At 43.1% G+C, this 20,748-nt stretch overlaps 1 protein-coding gene and 1 pseudogene across 1 annotated transcript in view; both read right to left on the bottom strand.

Moving 5' to 3' along the window:
• Positions 1-20,748, bottom strand: part of ARFGEF3 (ARFGEF family member 3) — a 191,545-nt gene that overhangs the window by 66,031 nt on the left and 104,766 nt on the right. The window contains exons 9-12 of the mRNA XM_006151079.2: positions 16,133-16,237; positions 15,018-15,351; positions 7,569-7,681; positions 5,927-6,837 (exon numbers count right to left, since the gene is read on the bottom strand). Of these exons, the coding sequence (XP_006151141.1) occupies positions 5,927-6,837; positions 7,569-7,681; positions 15,018-15,351; positions 16,133-16,237 (1,463 nt within the window). The remainder of the gene's footprint in view (positions 1-5,926; positions 6,838-7,568; positions 7,682-15,017; positions 15,352-16,132; positions 16,238-20,748) is intronic.
• On the bottom strand, positions 16,793-17,304 carry LOC102486170 (adenylate kinase isoenzyme 6 pseudogene; annotated as a pseudogene).

Below are 20,748 nucleotides of genomic sequence, written 5' to 3'. Positions count from 1 at the left end.
CACAGATGAAAGGAATATTTGAACGTTCAAAGTAAGGGGAGAGGGGGAAGAAATCAGTACATGGCTTTGATCTTAGACATCAGTAATGATGTCTTTAAAAGTTTTAAAACCAATCACTATATAACCTGGAGTACATTTTGGAAAACTGAGCACATTCTCAAATGCTGAACGCGAAACAGGCAGTTAATGTGCCTACTGACACAGAAAGCCAAAGCATTAGCAGAGATGTGGCGCATTCCTGGAAGGCACCCTTCTTGGATATACCTGGTTCTGAAATAACTTGTCAGACTTGTTAGAAGCAATCTATTGGTATGACCTACATCTGTACTCCGATAAACTTCTTAAACTACAAAGGGCTGACAAATTTGAGAATAAAACAAAATGAAGTATATGATATTCAAGAAAACAACCATTTTCTTGCTATCCCAGATATAATTCACTGGCAATATGCATAAGAATAGAATCAACACAAGAGCTCTATTAAGTATTTTCTATTGTTGAGGACCAATCCCTGCTCACCCATTATTTTATTTTAGAGAGATTTTAGGGTGTGTGTGCTTGCCAGAGAGGTAGAGACAGAAAGCGAAAAATCACCTCCTGGGTGGGGGGTGGGGAGGTGGCCACTCCACAATCCCTTCTCTTCTTGGAATTTTGGGCATGTATGCACACGCGCCCAGCGTGAGTTTTAAGCTTCTGGGTCTGGGACTCAGACTGACTATGTGGGAGTCCAGTGACATAACCATTATATCATCTGGTGGCCCCTCACCCATTATTTTAAAAAAATTCCTCAGAGATGTTAAGTACTTTGAACCAAAGTACTATACGGTTACAAACTGGCCAAGGTCTTTTGAGTCTAAACATTGGTCATTTTGAACTATATTGTGCTGTAGTTGCTTCTAACGTCACGAGAAACACTGTATCATGACTCTCCGTCGAAGGTCCTCTATTTTCCATTTATTTTTCTGATTGGTCCCATTGACCAGTTGGGGTGACAAACTACAGAAATGATGACCTTGAATCAAAAATTCCTGCTATTTGTATTTTTTTCATTTTTCAATAATTACAGTTCATTCTCTCCTATAATTAAGAAACGTGGGAACCAGCAGTTAGCATAATGGCTATGTCGCTGGACTCCCATGTAGTCAGCCGCAGTTCACGTCCCAGACCTGGTGGCTTAAAACTCACGCCGGGCACGTGTGGGTGTGTGCCCAAGATCCCAAGAGGAGAATGAAGGAGAAGGGATTACGGCATGGCTATCCCCCCTGGGGGGGGATTTCTCGCTTTCTGTCTCTCTGTCTCTCTCTGTCTGGTGAGCGCACATGCCCTATAGCAAAAACCTCTCCAAAAAAAAAAATAAAAAAGAAACGCTTTACTGTCAAAACAGGAGGATAGGTATGTGACTGGTTACGGAAAACGGAATGTAAACTTGGCATAAACAGCCTCTACAAGTCTCTTCCACGTCTAAGATAAATGAATATTTCCTTTAAAATATACCCCAAATAAGTTAAAACATTTAACACTACTAAAAGCTATAGAAAAATAGTTCGTGCTTTCCCCAAGGCATAATGATACCGCTTCTCAGTAACAGTCTCTTCCTGTGCTATAGAAATAATCTGGTTTGTGACTCAAGGCATTTCTGTCTCTTCTTTTATTTCTATTTTCATAACTTTTTCTTGAGGGAACAAAGGAAATCCACCATCTCCCTGGTCTCAGGAGAGCACCAATGTTTCTCCTGCTGATTTTTAATCTTAGAGGTGGGACTTGCAAGGGGGGTGGGAGCATATACACAGTCTCAGGAGGAAACAGGCCAGTGTCCGGGGGCTTCAGCTGACCTACAACACTGGTCAGTGTCATTGATTCAACTACAGCAGCAATGAGGCAGTTAGCTTATTGAATACAAGGCAACAGAGTAAAGGGTCTCTAATTTGGGACTAGAGATCAATTCCAAAATGCATTGTGGATGCCACATGAATTAAAGAGACAAAACAATTGTAGACAGTCATGGAAATTATATTTGGAAACAGCAAATCTGTGGTGTCTGTTTTCAAGTGATGATTTGTACATAAAAAAAAGAATCTCATACAACCTATTGGGTCTGGTGGGATATTTTATAGATCTCTAAAATTTGGGCAGTTTGCAACATTCATAGAGCCATATTCTGGACACACACAGAAAAACTCACACAAGCCCTGTTTTGAATGTACTATAAATACTGGGTTGTTGGAAAAGTCATGACATATTTTTCTGTGTTTTTCTATGGAAAAATGTGCCATGGGACCAGAAGATGGTGTAATGGTTATGTTGCTGGACTCCTACATAGTCGCCTGTGGTTCGAGTCCTGGACCCAGCAGCTTAAAAACCCACACCAGAAGCATGTGTGTGCATGGCCAAAATCCTGAGAGAAGAATATAGGAGAAGGAATTGCTGTGTGACCATTCTTCTTGGGGGTGATTTCTCCCTTTCCATCTCTCTGTTTTTCTGACGAGCACATGTGCCCTATAGCAAAAAATCTCTCTCTAAAAAAAAAAAAAAGAAAAAGAAAAATATGCCATGACTTTTTCAATGACCCAATATAGTAAGTATTGATTTGAAAGCTGTATTTTAGTACCGAATTTTACAAAATATCTTTTATAGGTCTTTACATCCTTGTCCTAGAGGTTTTCCCTATGTTGCCCAGGCTGGCCTTGAACTAGTGATCCTCTGCCTCCAACTCCCAAGTACCTGGAACTACAGACATATGCCACTACACCTAGATTTGTATTTCTTTCTTTTTAAAAAGTTTTCAAAATTTATATCTTACATGAGAGTTAGAGACAGAAGCAGAAAGAGTAAGAGACAGAGAGAGTGAGAGAGACAAGCACCCATAGCAGGTTCCCACACTGCAAACCTTCCACCACCCTCTCAGTTTCCCGGGATCATTGGTGCGGCACCCAGTGTTTTCAGGTTGATTGGGGAACTGAACCTCTGATCATCTATATGATCATGACTTGAGCAGAATGTTACTACAGTGCCACTGAGCTGGCCCCAGCTTTTCTTTCTATTTTTCTTTTTTTTTTTTTTTTAAGTTTTTCCATAGGGTGAGTGAATGTGCTTGAGAAAGAGAGAGAGAGAGAGAAGGAAAGTGAGAAGTCACTCCCTGGGGGGGATGGCCAAGCCATAGTCTGTTCTCCATTCTTTTTTTTAAAAAAATTGTATTTAATTTTGTTTATCATTACTATTGTTTTTAAATTTGCTACAGGACACATGTGCTCACCAGAGAGATAGAGAGAGAAAAAGAGAGAAAGCAATCCACCAAGTCAAGAACTTGAACAGTGGTCGGTCATGTGGGAGTCCAGCACCTTAACCATCACACCACCTGCTGCCCCCCCGCCCCCCACACACACCTTCTTCATTCTTCTCTTGAAATTTTGGGCATTCCTACACATGCACCTGGCATGATTCTCAAGCTGCTGAATCTAGGATTCAAACTGCAGTTGGCCATGTGGGAGTCCAGGACTTTAACTATCAGGCCACCTGCTTGCTTCTTTCTTTCTTTTTTTTGGACAGGTTTTTGCCATAGGGTGTGTGCGCTCATCAGACAGACAGAGAGACAGGCAGAAAGCAGGAAATCACCCCTCAGGAGGGATGCCCACGGCACGATTCCTTCTCCACTCCCCTCTCAGGACCTTGGGTCTGTTCCTTGTGTCTGAGCACAGACCTAGCGAGGTCCATACACTTAGTATTCTCTGGTCAAGAGACCATTGCAGTTGAGGAAGGCACAGTGCCTTCATTTATTCCTGCCATAAACTTGATGCACCCATTAATTACTTTCTTTTTGTATTATCTCTCAAGAAAACTATCTTTAAATAAATTACTCTTGATGCAAAAGGCTACTTCCCTCTATTTTTCCTTTCCTCCACCAAAACTGAAGGTGATGCTCTTCCACCCTTCAGTAAAACTAGCATACCACTCTGGGGTGCTTCACCCAATATTCTCTCCAGCACGCCCATGTAAATTCAGTTTGGGTTGCATGCTGCTCTTCGATAGAAAGGAAGGTTCTGTGTTTGGGGAGAATGATGATACCAAACTGTACCAGAACATCACACACCATTTCGATATTCAGTGGATTCACATTACCTGTTACCTCGGATCCGAGACCTCATTCAAAATAGTTTAGATGCTGATATTCCAGAAATGCATTGCTGTATGATTTTTACACATGAAGGCACAGAGGCACATTGAGCATTCAGAGTTTTACGAATCATGGATTCTCATTTTGTTTCCGTCAGTAGCAGTTTTCTAGACTGTAGCTATTTCTCATTCTTTTCTTTGCACCGTATACACCATCAACCTTACAGTAAATTCCAGCCATCGACTGTTGTAGACTTCAAAAAAAATACCACTGATAAGTCTGACATTGCTTTGCTTTCTTTAAACAGAGAGAACCTAAAGATTCATTAATATGCTTTAAAACACTTCAAACTACAGGCCCACTTCAAACTACAGGCCCACTGGTAATTGCTCAGTAAGGCAAAACGCTCTGATTACTCCTGTGGACTGTACAGCAAAGAATTGCTTACCAACCTGAGCAGAAAGTAGAGGCGAAGTTCTGGAGGGCAGAGTCCACCTCTTCTACGCTAGAGAGCGCCAGGAGCCGAGGAAGGAGGCCTTCCAGGGACTGCACGAACAGCCTGGCGCTGTGCTGGTCGGCCTCCTGATTCTTCAACAGTTTGAGAGACAGAGCCGCGGTGCGCAAGGACCGGTGGCCCAGGCAGTCCCGCGGGGTCTGCTCTTCATCCGCGAGCGAGCAGTTGTCCGACCCGATGTCTGACACGTCGGACCTGCCCGAGTCCTTTTCTGCAGCCATGGAGTACTGATCACAGGAGTCGAATTCTGTCCTGGAAAGGTCCTGGTCATCTACGCTGAAATTGCTCTCACCATAGGGTGTGTGCGCTCATCAGACAGACAGAGAGACAGGCAGAAAGCAGGAAATCACCCCTCAGGAGGGATGCCCACGGCACGATTCCTTCTCCACTCCCCTCTCAGGACCTTGGGTCTGTTCCTTGTGTCTGAGCACAGACCTAGCGAGGTCCATACACTTAGTATTCTCTGGTCAAGAGACCATTGCAGTTGAGGAAGGCACAGTGCCTTCATTTATTCCTGCCATAAACTTGATGCACCCATTAATTACTTTCTTTTTGTATTATCTCTCAAGAAAACTATCTTTAAATAAATTACTCTTGATGCAAAAGGCTACTTCCCTCTATTTTTCCTTTCCTCCACCAAAACTGAAGGTGATGCTCTTCCACCCTTCAGTAAAACTAGCATACCACTCTGGGGTGCTTCACCCAATATTCTCTCCAGCACGCCCATGTAAATTCAGTTTGGGTTGCATGCTGCTCTTCGATAGAAAGGAAGGTTCTGTGTTTGGGGAGAATGATGATACCAAACTGTACCAGAACATCACACACCATTTCGATATTCAGTGGATTCACATTACCTGTTACCTCGGATCCGAGACCTCATTCAAAATAGTTTAGATGCTGATATTCCAGAAATGCATTGCTGTATGATTTTTACACATGAAGGCACAGAGGCACATTGAGCATTCAGAGTTTTACGAATCATGGATTCTCATTTTGTTTCCGTCAGTAGCAGTTTTCTAGACTGTAGCTATTTCTCATTCTTTTCTTTGCACCGTATACACCATCAACCTTACAGTAAATTCCAGCCATCGACTGTTGTAGACTTCAAAAAAAATACCACTGATAAGTCTGACATTGCTTTGCTTTCTTTAAACAGAGAGAACCTAAAGATTCATTAATATGCTTTAAAACACTTCAAACTACAGGCCCACTTCAAACTACAGGCCCACTGGTAATTGCTCAGTAAGGCAAAACGCTCTGATTACTCCTGTGGACTGTACAGCAAAGAATTGCTTACCAACCTGAGCAGAAAGTAGAGGCGAAGTTCTGGAGGGCAGAGTCCACCTCTTCTACGCTAGAGAGCGCCAGGAGCCGAGGAAGGAGGCCTTCCAGGGACTGCACGAACAGCCTGGCGCTGTGCTGGTCGGCCTCCTGATTCTTCAACAGTTTGAGAGACAGAGCCGCGGTGCGCAAGGACCGGTGGCCCAGGCAGTCCCGCGGGGTCTGCTCTTCATCCGCGAGCGAGCAGTTGTCCGACCCGATGTCTGACACGTCGGACCTGCCCGAGTCCTTTTCTGCAGCCATGGAGTACTGATCACAGGAGTCGAATTCTGTCCTGGAAAGGTCCTGGTCATCTACGCTGAAATTGCTCTCACTGTACCTGGATCCGTAGGACCTCGTCCTGCAGTCAACCGACAGGAAGTTCGTGATATCGGGGTAAGCGACCGTGTGGCTTCTCTGGACGACATCGGGCTGGTCCACCGCTTCGGGCTCTGACACTTTGCTCAGCACCTCCTTGCCCTCCTGGATAGCTGGCGACTTGAGGCTGCTCTTGTGGTTTTCCGAGTGGTCTTCGGGGGTGGTCTGCCCCAGCTCGCCCTCCAGGGTGGTCTGGCCGGTGTCTGTGGTGACGCTGATGCTGATGTCGGGGCTCCTCTCGTTCCCTGGCTCCCAGGGCGTGTGCTCCGAGGACAGCACACGCCGCTGCCAGCGGAAGTCGGCCTCGTTGATCTCCATGGAGTCTCTGCTGGACTCGGCCCCATCTTTCAGCTCCTCCAGGCGCAGAAGCAGCAGCTGCACTTGACTGTCGCTCAAGCCCTTGCCCTGGCTGAGCTCATCCAGGGCTCCAAGCAAGGTGCAGACACAGGACACCGCGGCATAGCAGGCTTCGATGCCTCCCTTGAGGCAGGCCTCGGTCAGGCCATCCATGATGCTAAACCGTGGTCAAAGGAGAAAATAGCACCAATGCATGAAACAGGAAAATGTTCTTTAAGGAAGGACAATTGTTAGCTAAGAGTTTAGTATTGAGAGTGGTACAGTCTGCAGTAAAATTAAATGGTCTGGGTAATAAATAAATGCAATATGCTCAGGCCAACAGAGCCAACCCTTCAGGTAAGGAAGCATACTGCCTCTTGGCTGACTGGTTTATCAGAGTATGAACAAAACTTCCTGATGGGAATTTATAATCTTCATCAGGACAGGCACTGAACAACGAAACTTCTGTATTATGCTGAGCTTTTCAAATAGAAAATAGTTATGATGGCCACATGATAATGTGTTCGTCCTCTATAAAACAAGCACATTTCTGAATAGATGCAAGGGAATACTATAAATTATGTATTCGGTTTTCTAAGGGGGTTGCATGGAAAGAATCTTATACCTAGAGTATTATAAATCAAAAAGTTCTGCCCTAAAATAACTCTCCAAAATAGTATTTGGATGTTTCATTTTATACAGTAGGTTTCTTGTCTGTTAGTATGAAATACAGAAAGTTATGATAAATTAAAATAAGTCTTCTCATATGACTTGTAGGTAAATTATTCAATTGTCACAGTTCAGATTAATGGCGATTAATAAAAGGCTCAGAGATTTGCAAGTTAAATTAAGATTTTATAAAGAAAGTCTTCACCAAGCAGTAAGACCTGAAAGGGTAATGTATCATACAGTTTGAGAAGATCCAGATGAGATCTTCGTTTTGAAATGGATCTTTTTCTGGATTCTGGTTCAGTGGAACTGGGCCCTGCCAAGTCGCAGAGACGCTGTGGGCTCCCAAGTATCTTTAAAAAAAAGGGGTGGAAAATAACGGAAAAGCTCACGTTACATAAAAGCATGAGGTTTTAAAATTGTAAGGTTAAATAAACATGTGCTTTTTCTACTGAGTAATATAGCATAAGAAGAAAACCAGTTATTTGCAACTTTGAATCTTGCTAAAAACTAATCTAGGTATTATTTTTGACATACAGTACACATTGGGGTCCCACCTCCCCAGTTCAGGTGTAGGCAAAGAAAATTCTGTGAGGGATTGTTTCAAAATGTTCTACAACATAGATCTATGTTATAGAAATCTCTGTTCTTTAATGAGATTGGCTTATAACGTCCCTGGCCACTCTGTCTTATTTTACCGTCAACCTGGTTAATTTCAAAAACCAACTTAAGAAATATTTCTTTTTTCTGTTTTCTGGAAAAGTTCATGAAAGACTAGAATTTTTTTTTTCTTGAAATGCTTTGTATTAACTTTTTTCTAAAGCCCTAGAGAGTTGGGCCTTTTCTGTTTGTTTGTTTGTTTCAATGGGAAGATTTTAAATTGATTCAATTTCTTTAGAGATTATAGGACAAGTTGGGTCTTCAATTTTTTTCTTGAGCCAACTATTAAAAAGTAGTATTATTTCCTAAGGATTCATTTTCAAATTTACTAGCCTAAAGCTGCCTTAATACATTTTAAAAAAATGTCTTTAATGTCTGTAACATCTATAGTTAGATGCAGTATTTTTTCACTTTTGTTTCTGTGCTAGGCTCTTGTTACTTTTTAGTACTCTGGAAAGAATTTTTTCAACTTTCTTCCTTTCTATAGCCCTAACATTTTCTGCTTTTTGAGGACCTATATTTGCTTTTAATTCCATTACTTTATGCTTTCATCCTTATTTTCCCTCCTTTCAACTTCAAATTTATTCTGCTTTGATTCCAGCTATCCAAGTTGGAAAGTTAGGCCCTAATTTTAGGTTTTCTACTTTATAATGTAAGCAGCTAGAGCTATAAATATCCTTCTATGTACAGCGTTAGCTTCATTCCCATAAATCCTCATATGTAGAATTTTCATAATTATTCAGTTCCGACCAAGTTTTATTTCTATATAGTAGACATCTGTACAGAAAAAATTCAATTTGAGACTTAATGAATTCAAGGAAAAAAAATGATTAAGTGTATTTGGACCAGACATCCCATTGCTATGTCTATTCATTTTCAAAGTGGTTTAGACTCTAACCAAAGCTAAAGAAAGGTGTATTAGATAGAAAAAATATATCTAAGAAAAATAAATGCATGAGAGAAAAAGGGATAAAGAAAAGGCACTTTTGACAGGGTCCTGCCACAACAGAATCTACCTGCCCCAGGCTCCCAGCCACCATGTGGCCTCACCAGGCTGGTCCAGGAACCAAACCTGAGGCCCTGACATGGCTCCAACCTTCCCCTGGAATGGGACGGGGGAGGGGGAGAGAGGTGGATGGCCATGCCACAATCCATTCTCCTCTCGGGATCTTGGGCACACATGCATGAGTTTAAGCCACCAAGTCTGGGACTCGAACCATAGTCAACTACATGGGAGTCCAGAAATGTAGCCATTATGCTATCTGCTGGTTCTGAAAAAGTTGTATTTTAAAGGATTCTATTCTTTCCATATTTTTTTCCTGTCTTTTGTTTGTTGGTCTATTTCTTAGGACAAGGTCCCACTATGTTGCAATCCCCCTGCCTAAATCTCCTAGCTTGGACTGCTGGTTTATACCACCAGGCTTGGCCCTGTTTTGGACAAAGTGTCCTATGTTACCTAGGGTAGCCTCGAACTGGTCTCGGGATCTTGGGCACACATGCATGAGTTTAAGCCACCAAGTCTGGGACTCGAACCATAGTCAACTACATGGGAGTCCAGAAATGTAGCCATTATGCTATCTGCTGGTTCTGAAAAAGTTGTATTTTAAAGGATTCTATTCTTTCCATATTTTTTTCCTGTCTTTTGTTTGTTGGTCTATTTCTTAGGACAAGGTCCCACTATGTTGCAATCCCCCTGCCTAAATCTCCTAGCTTGGACTGCTGGTTTATACCACCAGGCTTGGCCCTGTTTTGGACAAAGTGTCCTATGTTACCTAGGGTAGCCTCGAACTGGTGGTCCTTCTGCCTCAGCCTCCCTGTGTCACTGGGATTATAGGCACACACCATCATGCCAAGCCTTTAGAGGATTGGGAATTGAACCCAGGCATCCCCTGTGGTCTCAGCCTATGAATACAGCATCTTAGCAGCATGTGTCCCTGTAGCTGGATCCCATTCCATATTTCTTTCTTATCACAGAAATAGACTGCTCTCTGAAGGAACAGGAATGAAGTTTTCATTTTTCTCTCTACAGTTCATTTCTTTGACATCAGAAGAGGAGTGAAGATGCAGGGGCTAAGGTCAGTCAGGGACATCTCTCTCTCTGTAGGTCTGTGTCTGCACTGCCAGACCTATGGGCTTCTAGCTGCTCTGACTCTTGCTGACAGGGTAAGTGTGTTTCCAAGGGACAGAGTGGGAAACTTCATGTCCTCTTGGGTTTCCACCAAGTTCTCTCATCCAACATTACTAGTGATAAGGTTTTTAAAAAATAATTATTTATTTTATTTTATTTATTCATTCATTTATTTTAATTTGACTAGAGAGAGATACACAGAGAAGAGAGAGGGAAAGTGAGAAAGCAAGCTATCAGGTCCAGGACTCAAACCATGGTCAGCCATGTGGGAGTGTCCAGTGCCTTAATCACCATGCCACCTGCTGGTCCCACTAGTGATAAGTTATATCATACACTTTGTGTTTGTTTCACAATTGCTTCAGAATGTAGAGGGGAAAGGGATGGAATGCTTAGGCCTCTGAAAATTCTAAAAAAAAAAAAAAAAAGGCAAAATTTTAATCTCTGCTTCTTCAGTTAGGAATAAGGGCCATGAGATGAGCTGGGGTGTGACAGGTCTGATAAAGACAAGGGGCTCCTCGGGACCAGCAGTTGGCATAATGGCTATGTCATGGACTCCCATGTAGTTGACTGTGATTTGAGTCCTGGACCTGGTGGCTTAAACTCACGCCAGGTGGGTGTGCGTGCGTGCCCAAGATCCCGAGAGGAGAATGGAGGAGAAGGGATTGCAGTGTGACCATCCCCCCTAGGGGGTGATTTCTCGCTTTCTGTCTTTCTGTCTCTATCTTTCTGGTGAGCGCACGTGCCCTATAGCAAAAACCTCTCCAAAAGAAAAGACAAGGGGCTCCTTCTAAAGCTGAACTAAGAGAAAAGGAGGCAAGGTGTGCTTTTCATTACATCTCATTTGTGGGGAGTGGGAGTGGAAACAAAAGAGAACATACTTAAGAAATAAAATGTCCTGTATATCTTTGGTCAATAGGTACTGAGAGCAGACGGCAGAGTGACAAGCTGGAGTGAGAACAGGGAACTAGCATACCAAGCATTTAAACTCCAACAGGAGGAACAAACACCCTGGGTACCCAATGGCATTCTCTGTGTACATAAGCCCTGCCCGTGTTGGTATCTAGGTTACCAGCCTTCCCAAATGATGGTTTTGTCTTAAAAACATGACCTGGCCCAACTGAGCCTGCTGGGTTCCATGGGGCAGCACAGGCTCATGTCTAATCCTAACCTCACCTCTGAAAAATTCCTGGAAGCTCGAAAATCTATGGAGAAGAGTAAACACAACTAGTTGCCTTTGCAGTAGTAAAGAAAGTATTTACATTTAGACACCTACGTGCACAGTATGCAAAGCATTGCTGAGCATTCCAGCAACAAGGGGCTCTACCGTGGGCAGCAGCAGCTTGTCAAATCTGAGAATAAGACTCTGCTGCTTACAAAATAATCTTTTTGCAGATTCTTTGTCTCCAGGCCCATCTGTCATCAAACATTTATTAAACACTTATGATGGTTCAGGCACTGTAGTATTAAATTCTAAAGGGAAACAAACAAAAGTGCTGTATATATGTAACATATGGAAGGAGACAAGAAAGGTGTATTGTATTTTACTGTGAAACAATCAGCGTGATGGGACATGCAGTCAGGTGCTAACTGGAGGGATGGGGTTTCAAGAAGATAAGGATCAGGGGTTTGAAGAAGTAGAGCCATAGACGGGGAGATTTCTGGTAGAAAAGAGGTAGTTGTCCTTAGAATACCTGGGCTCATGCTTAGCCCTGCTACTCACAAGTACTTTTTCTCTCCAGAGCCTCAGCTTCCCCATATAAAAAATGGGTATAGTATTATGCTCCTAAGGGATTTATAAATAAGCTAATGTAAAGTATTAGCAGTGCCTAGCCTATGGTAATCAACAGCTTAATTCTGCTAAAAGGACGTGTCCCATAGGAATAGAGGAAAAGGAGTCTGAATGCAGGCAGTAGGTGGGAGGCGGGGTCAGATGGAGTGAAGATACACCCTGGGAAGTGATGGGAAATGGGAACGAAGGTAGAAGACTCAGGAAATTGGGCAGAGTAATTCAGAATTGATGGGAGAGGCAATGAAGAGGGCCCTGGTCAAAATGGCAAAATTGTTAAGAGTGGTGATTTATGTAAGTCCAGTAAACCCAAAGGAATAAAATACTCCAGAGAGGACACCAGCCAGAACTGGGCCAGCTAGCTCCAGTCTTCATATGGTTTGTCTTCCTCTTCCTTAGGATGGCATTAATGACACAAAATATCTTTGTAACACTTCATACTTACAAACTGTTTATGCAAACTGTATTGCATTTTGAACTTGCAGCTTTCAGAACATAATGATGTCTCCCAGATGAAAAAATTCTAAGTCAGAGTTAAAAGATTTATCTACTATCCTTTAGCTGGTAGGTGGCAGAAAGAGGATTTCAATCCTGACTCCCGAACTCAGGTTCGTGAAATGAGTGGCTGACTGGTGCCAGGTGAGGGGTTGTACTGTGCACTGTGCTCACTCAACCTAGGGGGGGGAGAAGTTCTTACAAATAGCTTTTTGATCTTCTTTGCCTGAAGCTCTGGTGGAAGTAAAATTCTTGTTTGTCAAAATAAGGTTAATATATAGGGATCAGCAGGTGGTGTGGTGGTTAAGGTGCTGGCTTCCCACATGGCTGAATGTGGTTCAAGTTCCAGACCTGGTGGTTTGAAAATCACACTGGGGGTGGGGGATGTATGTGCATGCCCAAAATTCCAGGAGGAGAATGGAGGAGAAGAGATTGTGGCATGGCCATCTCCCCTAGAGGGGGTGATTTCCCACTTTCCCCCTCACTGCTTCTCTTTATGACTCTCTATTGAGCATACTTGCCTTATGGCAAAAATCCAAAATAAAATAAAGGTCCAGCAGATGGCATAGTGGTTACGTTGCTGGACTCCCATAGAGTCGACTGGAGTTCAAGTCCTGGACCTGGTGGCTTAAAAATCACGCAAGGGGGGTATGCATCGTGCCCAAGATCCCGGGAGGGCATGTCCAAAATCTCAAGAAGAGAGCAGAGGAGAAGGAATAGTGGCATGGCCATCCCCCCTGGGGGGGTGATTTCTCGCTTTTTGTTTCTTTGTCTCTGTCTCTTTGGCAAGTACATACGCTCTATAGCAAAAACCTCTCTAAAAAATATTAATATACAACCTCATCAAGTTATTATGAATATTAAAGATAGCACAAGTGCCTTATAGGCAAAAATGGTAATTATTATTGTGTGTTCATAGACTTTCTTAACTTACAATGAAATCTGGGTCATTCCATCTCCACAAATGTTAAATTAGAACTTTCCATTTAAAAAAATGTATCTGTTTTCTGAGAAAGAGACACACATATATTCACACCTAGAAGGGTCTTCCTGTCGTGATTCACTTCCAGCCAGCCAGCATCATGGGCACACATTTGTGTGCTCAGAGTGTACAGGAAGGTGTCAGGATGTGAACCTGAGACCTTCCCACATGGTCTTAGCATAGAGAAGAGGTACGTTACAATTGCACCTACTATTGGCTGAGAACTTTTCATTATTAATTAGTCAAGTCTCATTCATACAATACCAAGAAACAATTCAAACTTAACTTTTTAGTGACCAGCAGGTGGCATGGTGGTTAAGGCACTGGATTCCCACAGGGCTGACTGGTTCAATTTCCAGACCCACTGGCTGAAAATCACACTGAGTGCGTGTGCCTATGTGCATGCATGCCCCAAGCCCTGAGGAAGAATGAAGAAGGGATTGTGGCATGGCCATCTGCTAGTAGGATGAGGATGATTTCTCACTTTCCATCTCTCTCTCTCCCTCCAATGAGCACCATACCCTGTGACAAAACAAACAAACAAACGAAAAACCCCCCAAAACTAAAACTAAAAAAAATTTTTTAATTTTTCAAAATTGGTTGTGGCAAATATTGCTTAAAATAAGTGACTCACTGACAAGGAAATTTTGTTATTTTGATTTCTGGGGGTTAGGTACAAAAGGAAATGCTGTTTGACCTTTATGAACAAGTTCACAAATATAAAAATGCTAACCACCTCTCGCTTCTTTGAGAGAACACCGAGGAATCCTTATTGGGAGTACCTTCCAAACAACCCTGATTCCTCCTCAACACTCTGAAGTAGTGTGCTGGCTTGACCTTTCCAATACAGACAACCTTTCTGTTTTCCCTGGGATCATGACATTTGGGAGGCATGAGGTATAAGAAGGAAGGGGGCAAGTGGATTTCTTTTGGCAGCTAAGATCTGAAGAGCTCTATTTTTTATTTTAATAATCAAAGGTCTGGGGATCAGCAATTAGCATAACGGCTATGTTGCTGGACTCCCATGTAGTCGACTGCGGTTCGAGTCCTGGACCTGGTGGTTTAAAACTCACGCTGGACATGTGTGCGTGCATGCCCAAGATCCCAAGAGGAGAATGGAGGAGAAGGGACTGCAGCATGGCCATCCCCCCCACCCCGGGGTTGATTTCTCGCTTTCTGTCTCTCTGTCTCTCTGTCTCTCTCTGTCTGTCTGGCGAGCGCACGCGCCCTATAGCAAAAACCTCTCCAAAAATAAAATAAAATAAAAAATAATCAAAGGTCTGAATAAATAGTCATTTTGCAATCCAATTTTGGCAAAGGTTAATAAACACAGTATAATATTAACATAAAGTAACAGAATGAATGCTCAGTCTTGGGCCAGTCAGGCGCACCTCTAATGGAGTTTCTGCAAACATGGAGCATGATTACCAAGTGGTTTTGCATCAGTGAACCCCTTCCAACCCCTCCTAATCGCAGCTGGGACCCCCCTACCCCACACACACACTGACTTTAGAGGCAGTGTTTGTTCCTGGGTACCATGAGGTACAAAATGATTCACACTTCCTGTGTTCTTCCTGTGTGTAAGACACTGTGCAGACCTCCTGGGCGAAGCCAGTAGCGTTCTCCAGTGATTCCTACCTCTTTCATTATTTTGATGGCTTCCACGCGGTGCTGGGGTGGGGGATAAAGCAGCACGCGGTGATAGAGCGACTGGAGCACGGGCTTCATGGAGTCCACCGAACCCACCAGCCGGACCAGCTCCGCCGCTATGTAATAGATGGTTCGTGCCACCGGCCCGCTCAGGGCTGGCGCGGTGCAGGAGCAGCCCGACCCGCGGCCGTGGTCGGAAACTCCCGGAGACGCCGAGTCCGCCTCCACGCTCGCACTGGTGCTGCTGCTGTGAGCGGAGGTGATGGTTTTGTCATGGATTGGATTTCCCAGGATCACGATGAGAGCAGGGCACAGGTTCTTCCTGGGAAGAGACAGGAGGAAAAGCTAGTGGCACTACAGCCCAATGACAACCTGTGAAAACTGCAACTAGTCCCTGCTGGGCTCTTTCCTATCCCCTCAAGTGGCCTCCTTCTGCCCGGTTTCTAAGTCTCCATCACTTCTGGGCATTTCGACAATATTTTGCCTCCTGACTCGAGCTAGGATTAGCTCAGCAAAATATGAAGAGAAGCATTAAGAAATCTCTTACATGAAGAAATAAGAGTGCTCACTGGGCTTACTTAGGAAATTTCATTTTACTGTGAAAAATAAAACTATTTGAGAAGGTAATTTCAAGTTCCATTCTGACACCAATCATTCAGCTTCCTCCCTGTCTAGGGAGGTCGGAGCAACTAGATGGCTGCCTGCAGGGCTTGTCAGCTCTGGCGATCTCCGATGATGATGGAGTGACTAGTATTCAGCCCGAGATAGAGAATGCACTGGGGTAGGCCACATGGTAGGTTCAACACCTCTTGCCCTTGCACAAGTTTCTGATGCCTTTGCATGCTTTTCGAACAAACAGAAAACCTAGACGATCTCCTGGTTTTTGTCTCTTGTGATCCTGTAAACAAAATGTAAGAGGGTCTTGGGAGGATGTTTTGTCATAGTAATCATGGGTTTCTCTCTGGAGCAGAGCAATTTCCCTCTAAACCATTCATGCACAACTGAAACTACTGGAAGACACAGATGCTGTGGAAAGGGACCCAGAGACACAGCGAGAAGCAGCCCCTTGGGGTGGTGTGGGGGTGTCAGGAGAGGGTGCTCACCAGATCAGGTCTGTGAAGCCCCTGTGCAGGTGCATGGAGGTCGATGAGCTGCTGAGCACCGACAGAATGCATTCCAGGTACAGGAGCTGCAGCTGCTGGCTGTCACTGCAGAGGGCAAATCCAAGACACAAACGCAAACACACGGTGGGATTAATGAGGTGAGGTGTGGGAAAACTCAGGAAAATGTAAAACTGTGAGGCATTACTGAAGTACTAATGGGGGAAGTTGGTTTGTCATGGGCTAAACTGAGTCTCCGTCAAAGTGTGTAGGTTGAAGTCCTGATCCCCTACCACCTCAGAACATGCCCGTACTGGAAATAGGACTTGATGGAAAAGTTCAAGTGAGTTTTTCCCTCCAATGAACCTAATCCAATGCAAGCAGTGTCCTTAAAAAAAAAAAATGGAAATTGGACAGAGAACAGAATGGATGGAAGACAATGCAGAGATACAGGGAGAAGTCAAACCAAGGAGAGAGGATAGATCTTTCCCTCACAGCTCTCAGAAGGAACCAGCCACACCAAATCTTGGATATGCAGCCTCGAAAACTGGGAGGTAATACATTTCTATTGTTTAAGGCACCTGGTTCATGATACTTACTGCCCTAGTAAATAACAATGTAAGGATGATTTTTTTTTAACTGTAAAGTGGCTAGTTTTATAAGTTAAGAGCTATGATCTCTGACCCACTGCTCAATCCATATCAAGATTTGGTTTATATTATCGTCTAGCTCTTCTGGTTTATTGCTGGGCAGTTGATACACAATTTCTTCCTCGTAGGATGATGTGACTTCTTCAGAAAGAACTTGAAAAATCTCACACTGAATATTTTCTTTTAGTTTCTTTTCACTATAACCCCTTGTTTCAAGTCTTTTGTACAATATATTGCTATCAGTTCTCAGCACAGAAACATGAGACCAGCGTTCAGGGAAGAAATCACAACCATGGTCATCAACAATAACGCTGCTTTCTCTCATTTGGTTTTCTAACTCAACTACTCTGTCTTCATCTAAAATGGGACAATCATAGTCTTCATCATAGCCATCAAACGACTGCTCTTCTCGAGCTAAATCACACACGTTTACGTATTTCAGTCCTGATCTTGATGCAAGTTCTTTGCCTAATGTGGTTTTTCAACCCCTGGTGTCCTGGAGAACAAAATGTTTGGAAGCACCATAGTTTTCATGGTGATGGCTCCCCATGCCTCCAGGATGATTTTTTTTTTATGTTAATATATTTTACTTTTGGGACTGGCAGGCGGCGTGGTGGTTAAGGGCTCTGGACTCCCACATGGCTAACTGCAGTTCAAGTCCCGAATCTGGTAGCTTGCTTTCTCACTTTCCCTCTCTCTCTCACTCTGTCCCTCTCTGGTCAAATTTTAAAAATAAAATAAATAAATAAAGTTAAAATGATATGTGTGTGTGGTTTTACTTTTAGAACAGCTGTAAATTTATGGGAAAACTGCATGACATAGAGCAACTAGATTTTATCCACCCCCGACACATGATTTATCCTATTATTAATATCTTAGCTTAGGGACCAGCAGGTAGAACAGTGGTTAAGGCACTGAACTCTCACATGGTCAGCTGCAGTCCAAACCCTGAACCCGGCAGCTTAAAACACTTTGGGTACATGTGCATGTATCCCCAAAATCCTGAGAGGAGAATGGAGAAGGGCCAGCAGGTGGAACAGTGGTTAAAGGCACTGAACTCTCACATGGTCAACTGCAGTCCAAACCCTGAACCCGGCAGCTTAAAACACTTTGGGTACATGTGCATGTATCCCCAAAATCCTGAGAGGAGAATGGAGAAAGGATTGCAGTGTGGCCATCCCCTCTGGGGGGTAGTTTCTTACTCTGTGTCTTTCTATTTCTTTATCTCTACAGTAAGCATGTGCCCTATAGCAAAAATCTCTTTAAAAAAAATCTTAAATTACTCATATATTTACTTCAACTAATAAACAAATGTTGATATGTTCACAGAAATGCTCATTTTTAATATATTTAATTGCTTAAAGCTTTCAAGGTACATCTGGCCATATTATCCTTTAATCAGCCAACACTTTAGTGACTTGTGTTTGGCTTTATTCTTTACTTATTTACAAAACATGGTTTTTAAATGGACAAATTATTATTCTCCAAAATTTTCAAATGGACAAATTATTATTCTCCAAAATTATTTTTATAGGGTATCTCAATAGAGTCAGATAAGAAGACAGACGACTCTCCTTTATAGAAAGCCCACTACCTATACCCAGATTAAGTTTTCTACCCAGCCCTCCAGAAAAAACCCAGGTAGGTAGCAAGAGTGACAGACAGGGATGAAAAAGAATTTAATTTTCAGTGACACATTTACTACAAATACATACTAATACTGTCAAGAAAATTCACTGAGGACTCTTGCATGGACTAAACTAATCAGAAAAAGAAAAAAGTTGCTGATAGAACTATTCTGTGTTGTATGTTTTTCTCCTAATTTAAAATACATAAATATCAAAGGGAAATCTATATTCCTAATAATTCAAATAACTCCTGGGAGAAGAGAGTAGATAAAAGAAAACGTAAAAACATTAGGCATTATCAAAGTACTAATTTTGGGAGGCTATTGGTTACTGTTAAGGCTCATGACGGCCAAACTAAGAACTTAAGACGACAGGGAGACAGCACAGAAAAGTGACCACCACACCATCCCAAAGCCAGAAGATTATACGCGCACAATTGCTAAAGGAGAACAACTGTGCGCTTGTAAGACAAAGGGCCGTGAGATAGGAGGGAGTGGTGTGGGTCCTCACTTAAGTGCTATGTTAAATACCCTGATTATATACCTCTATGAAATTGACATTATGCTCTAAAACCTGTTGGTAAGCTACAGCCCAAGACCCAAATGCTGCCCATGATCTGTGAACTACAAAAACGTGTTTATGTTTCTAAAGGTTTATAAAACCAAAACACAGACAAATAGACAAGAGATAGCATGTGGCCCCTAACAGGAAGCCCTAACGCATATTCTGAAAGAATCTCCTTTGCTCAAAAAGCACTTTATCAGGGACCAGCAGTTGGCATAATGGCTATGTTGTTGGACTCCCGTGTAGTTGACCATGGTTCGAATTCTAGACCCAGTGGCTTAAACCCATGCCAGGCACGTGTGCATGCATGCCTAAGATCCCGAGAGGAGAACGGAGTAGAAGGGACTGCAGTGTGGTCACTCCCCTGGGGGCGGGGGGGGGTGATTTCTCCCTTTCTGTCTCTCTGTCTGGCAAGCGCATGCGCCCTCTAGCAAAAACCTCTCAAAAAAAAAAAAAAAAGGGAACCAGCAGTTAGTGTAATGGCTATGTCGCTGGACTCCCATGTAGTCAACCGCGGTTCGCGTCGTGGCCCCGACTCTGTAACTAACTTACCTAATAGTGAATGAGTTCTTTTTCCTCCCTTGGTCTCAATTTCTCATAGATAAAAGAAGGGGTTAGAGCTCCTTCCGCTGGCAGTCTAGGTTTTAATTAGTACCAACTGGCCTAGGAGAAGTAGTTTCTCTGGTTTTCTTGACACCTTGCAGCAACTTCCTAAAAAAAAAAAAAAAAAAAAAGAACGGTATCACAATTAAGCATGTCACAATTTTGAATAAGGGAATGACACTTATCTTTTTTTTTTTAAGTTTTTTTCTTTCTTAAGTTTATTATTTCAGAGAGAGAGAGAGAGAGAGAGAAAAGAGCAGAGAAACGAACATCTCAACAGGGTTCTCAGGTAAACATCTGCTCCTAGACCAGTCCAGACTGTGGGACAGTTGCACCCAGTGTGCTCAGGCAGGTCTCAGGCTATGCACCCAGGACTTTCCCCTGTGGGTCCAGTTATGCTACCACTGCATCTTCAGCTGGCCCCAGGACATTCACCTCTGAAAGTACTCTACCACATCCTCGGAGGGTGGAAGTTGAGAAAGGTAAGGGCCGAGTTTCTGCAAAATGTATTACTATTTGCCAAGATGAACAAGAAAGGCAAGCAGTAATTAGTCATTCTTGGACCAGGTAAGGGCTTCACATTTATAGGTTTCTACTCCTACAAGCTGCCCTGCACTTTTTTTTTCTTTTTCTGTTTAGGTTTTTGACATAGTGTGTGTGAACTTGCTGGAGACAGAGAGAGACAGAGAGAGAGAAAGTGAGAAATCACCCCCCTAGGGTAGATGGCCACACTGAAATTCCTTCTCTTCCATTCTCCTCCTGGGATTTTGGGCTGGTATGCACATGTGTCCAGCATAATTTTCAAGCTGCCAGGTCTGGGACTCAAACTGCAGGTCAACCATGTCAGAATCCAGTACCTTAACCACCATGCCACCTGCTGGCCCCTACACTGTAAAATGTTTATTCATTTATTTCCTTTTTGCGTGAGTGTGCATGTGTGTGAGTGAGAGACAGATAGACTGACAGACAGACAGCACTCCCAATAGGGTCGTTTTTTTTTATTTATTAGTTCACTTTACACCATCACAACACACAAATGAATTTTCCATCCAAAATACACTGTGCATTGTCTCAATCAAGTACATCCACATATATGTTCTCAGCAAATAATTTTCCAATTCTTACGTCCTGCATACCTTGCCCTTTGTCTTGCCATCCCTGATTCCCCATCCCC

This window comes from Tupaia chinensis, unplaced genomic scaffold (genome assembly GCF_000334495.1).
Source record: "Tupaia chinensis unplaced genomic scaffold, TupChi_1.0 Scaffold000313_1, whole genome shotgun sequence".
Lineage (NCBI taxonomy): Eukaryota > Metazoa > Chordata > Mammalia > Scandentia > Tupaiidae > Tupaia > Tupaia belangeri.
The sequence above is the reverse complement of the archived record's forward strand: the minus strand, read 5'-3'. Positions and strand labels throughout refer to the sequence as shown.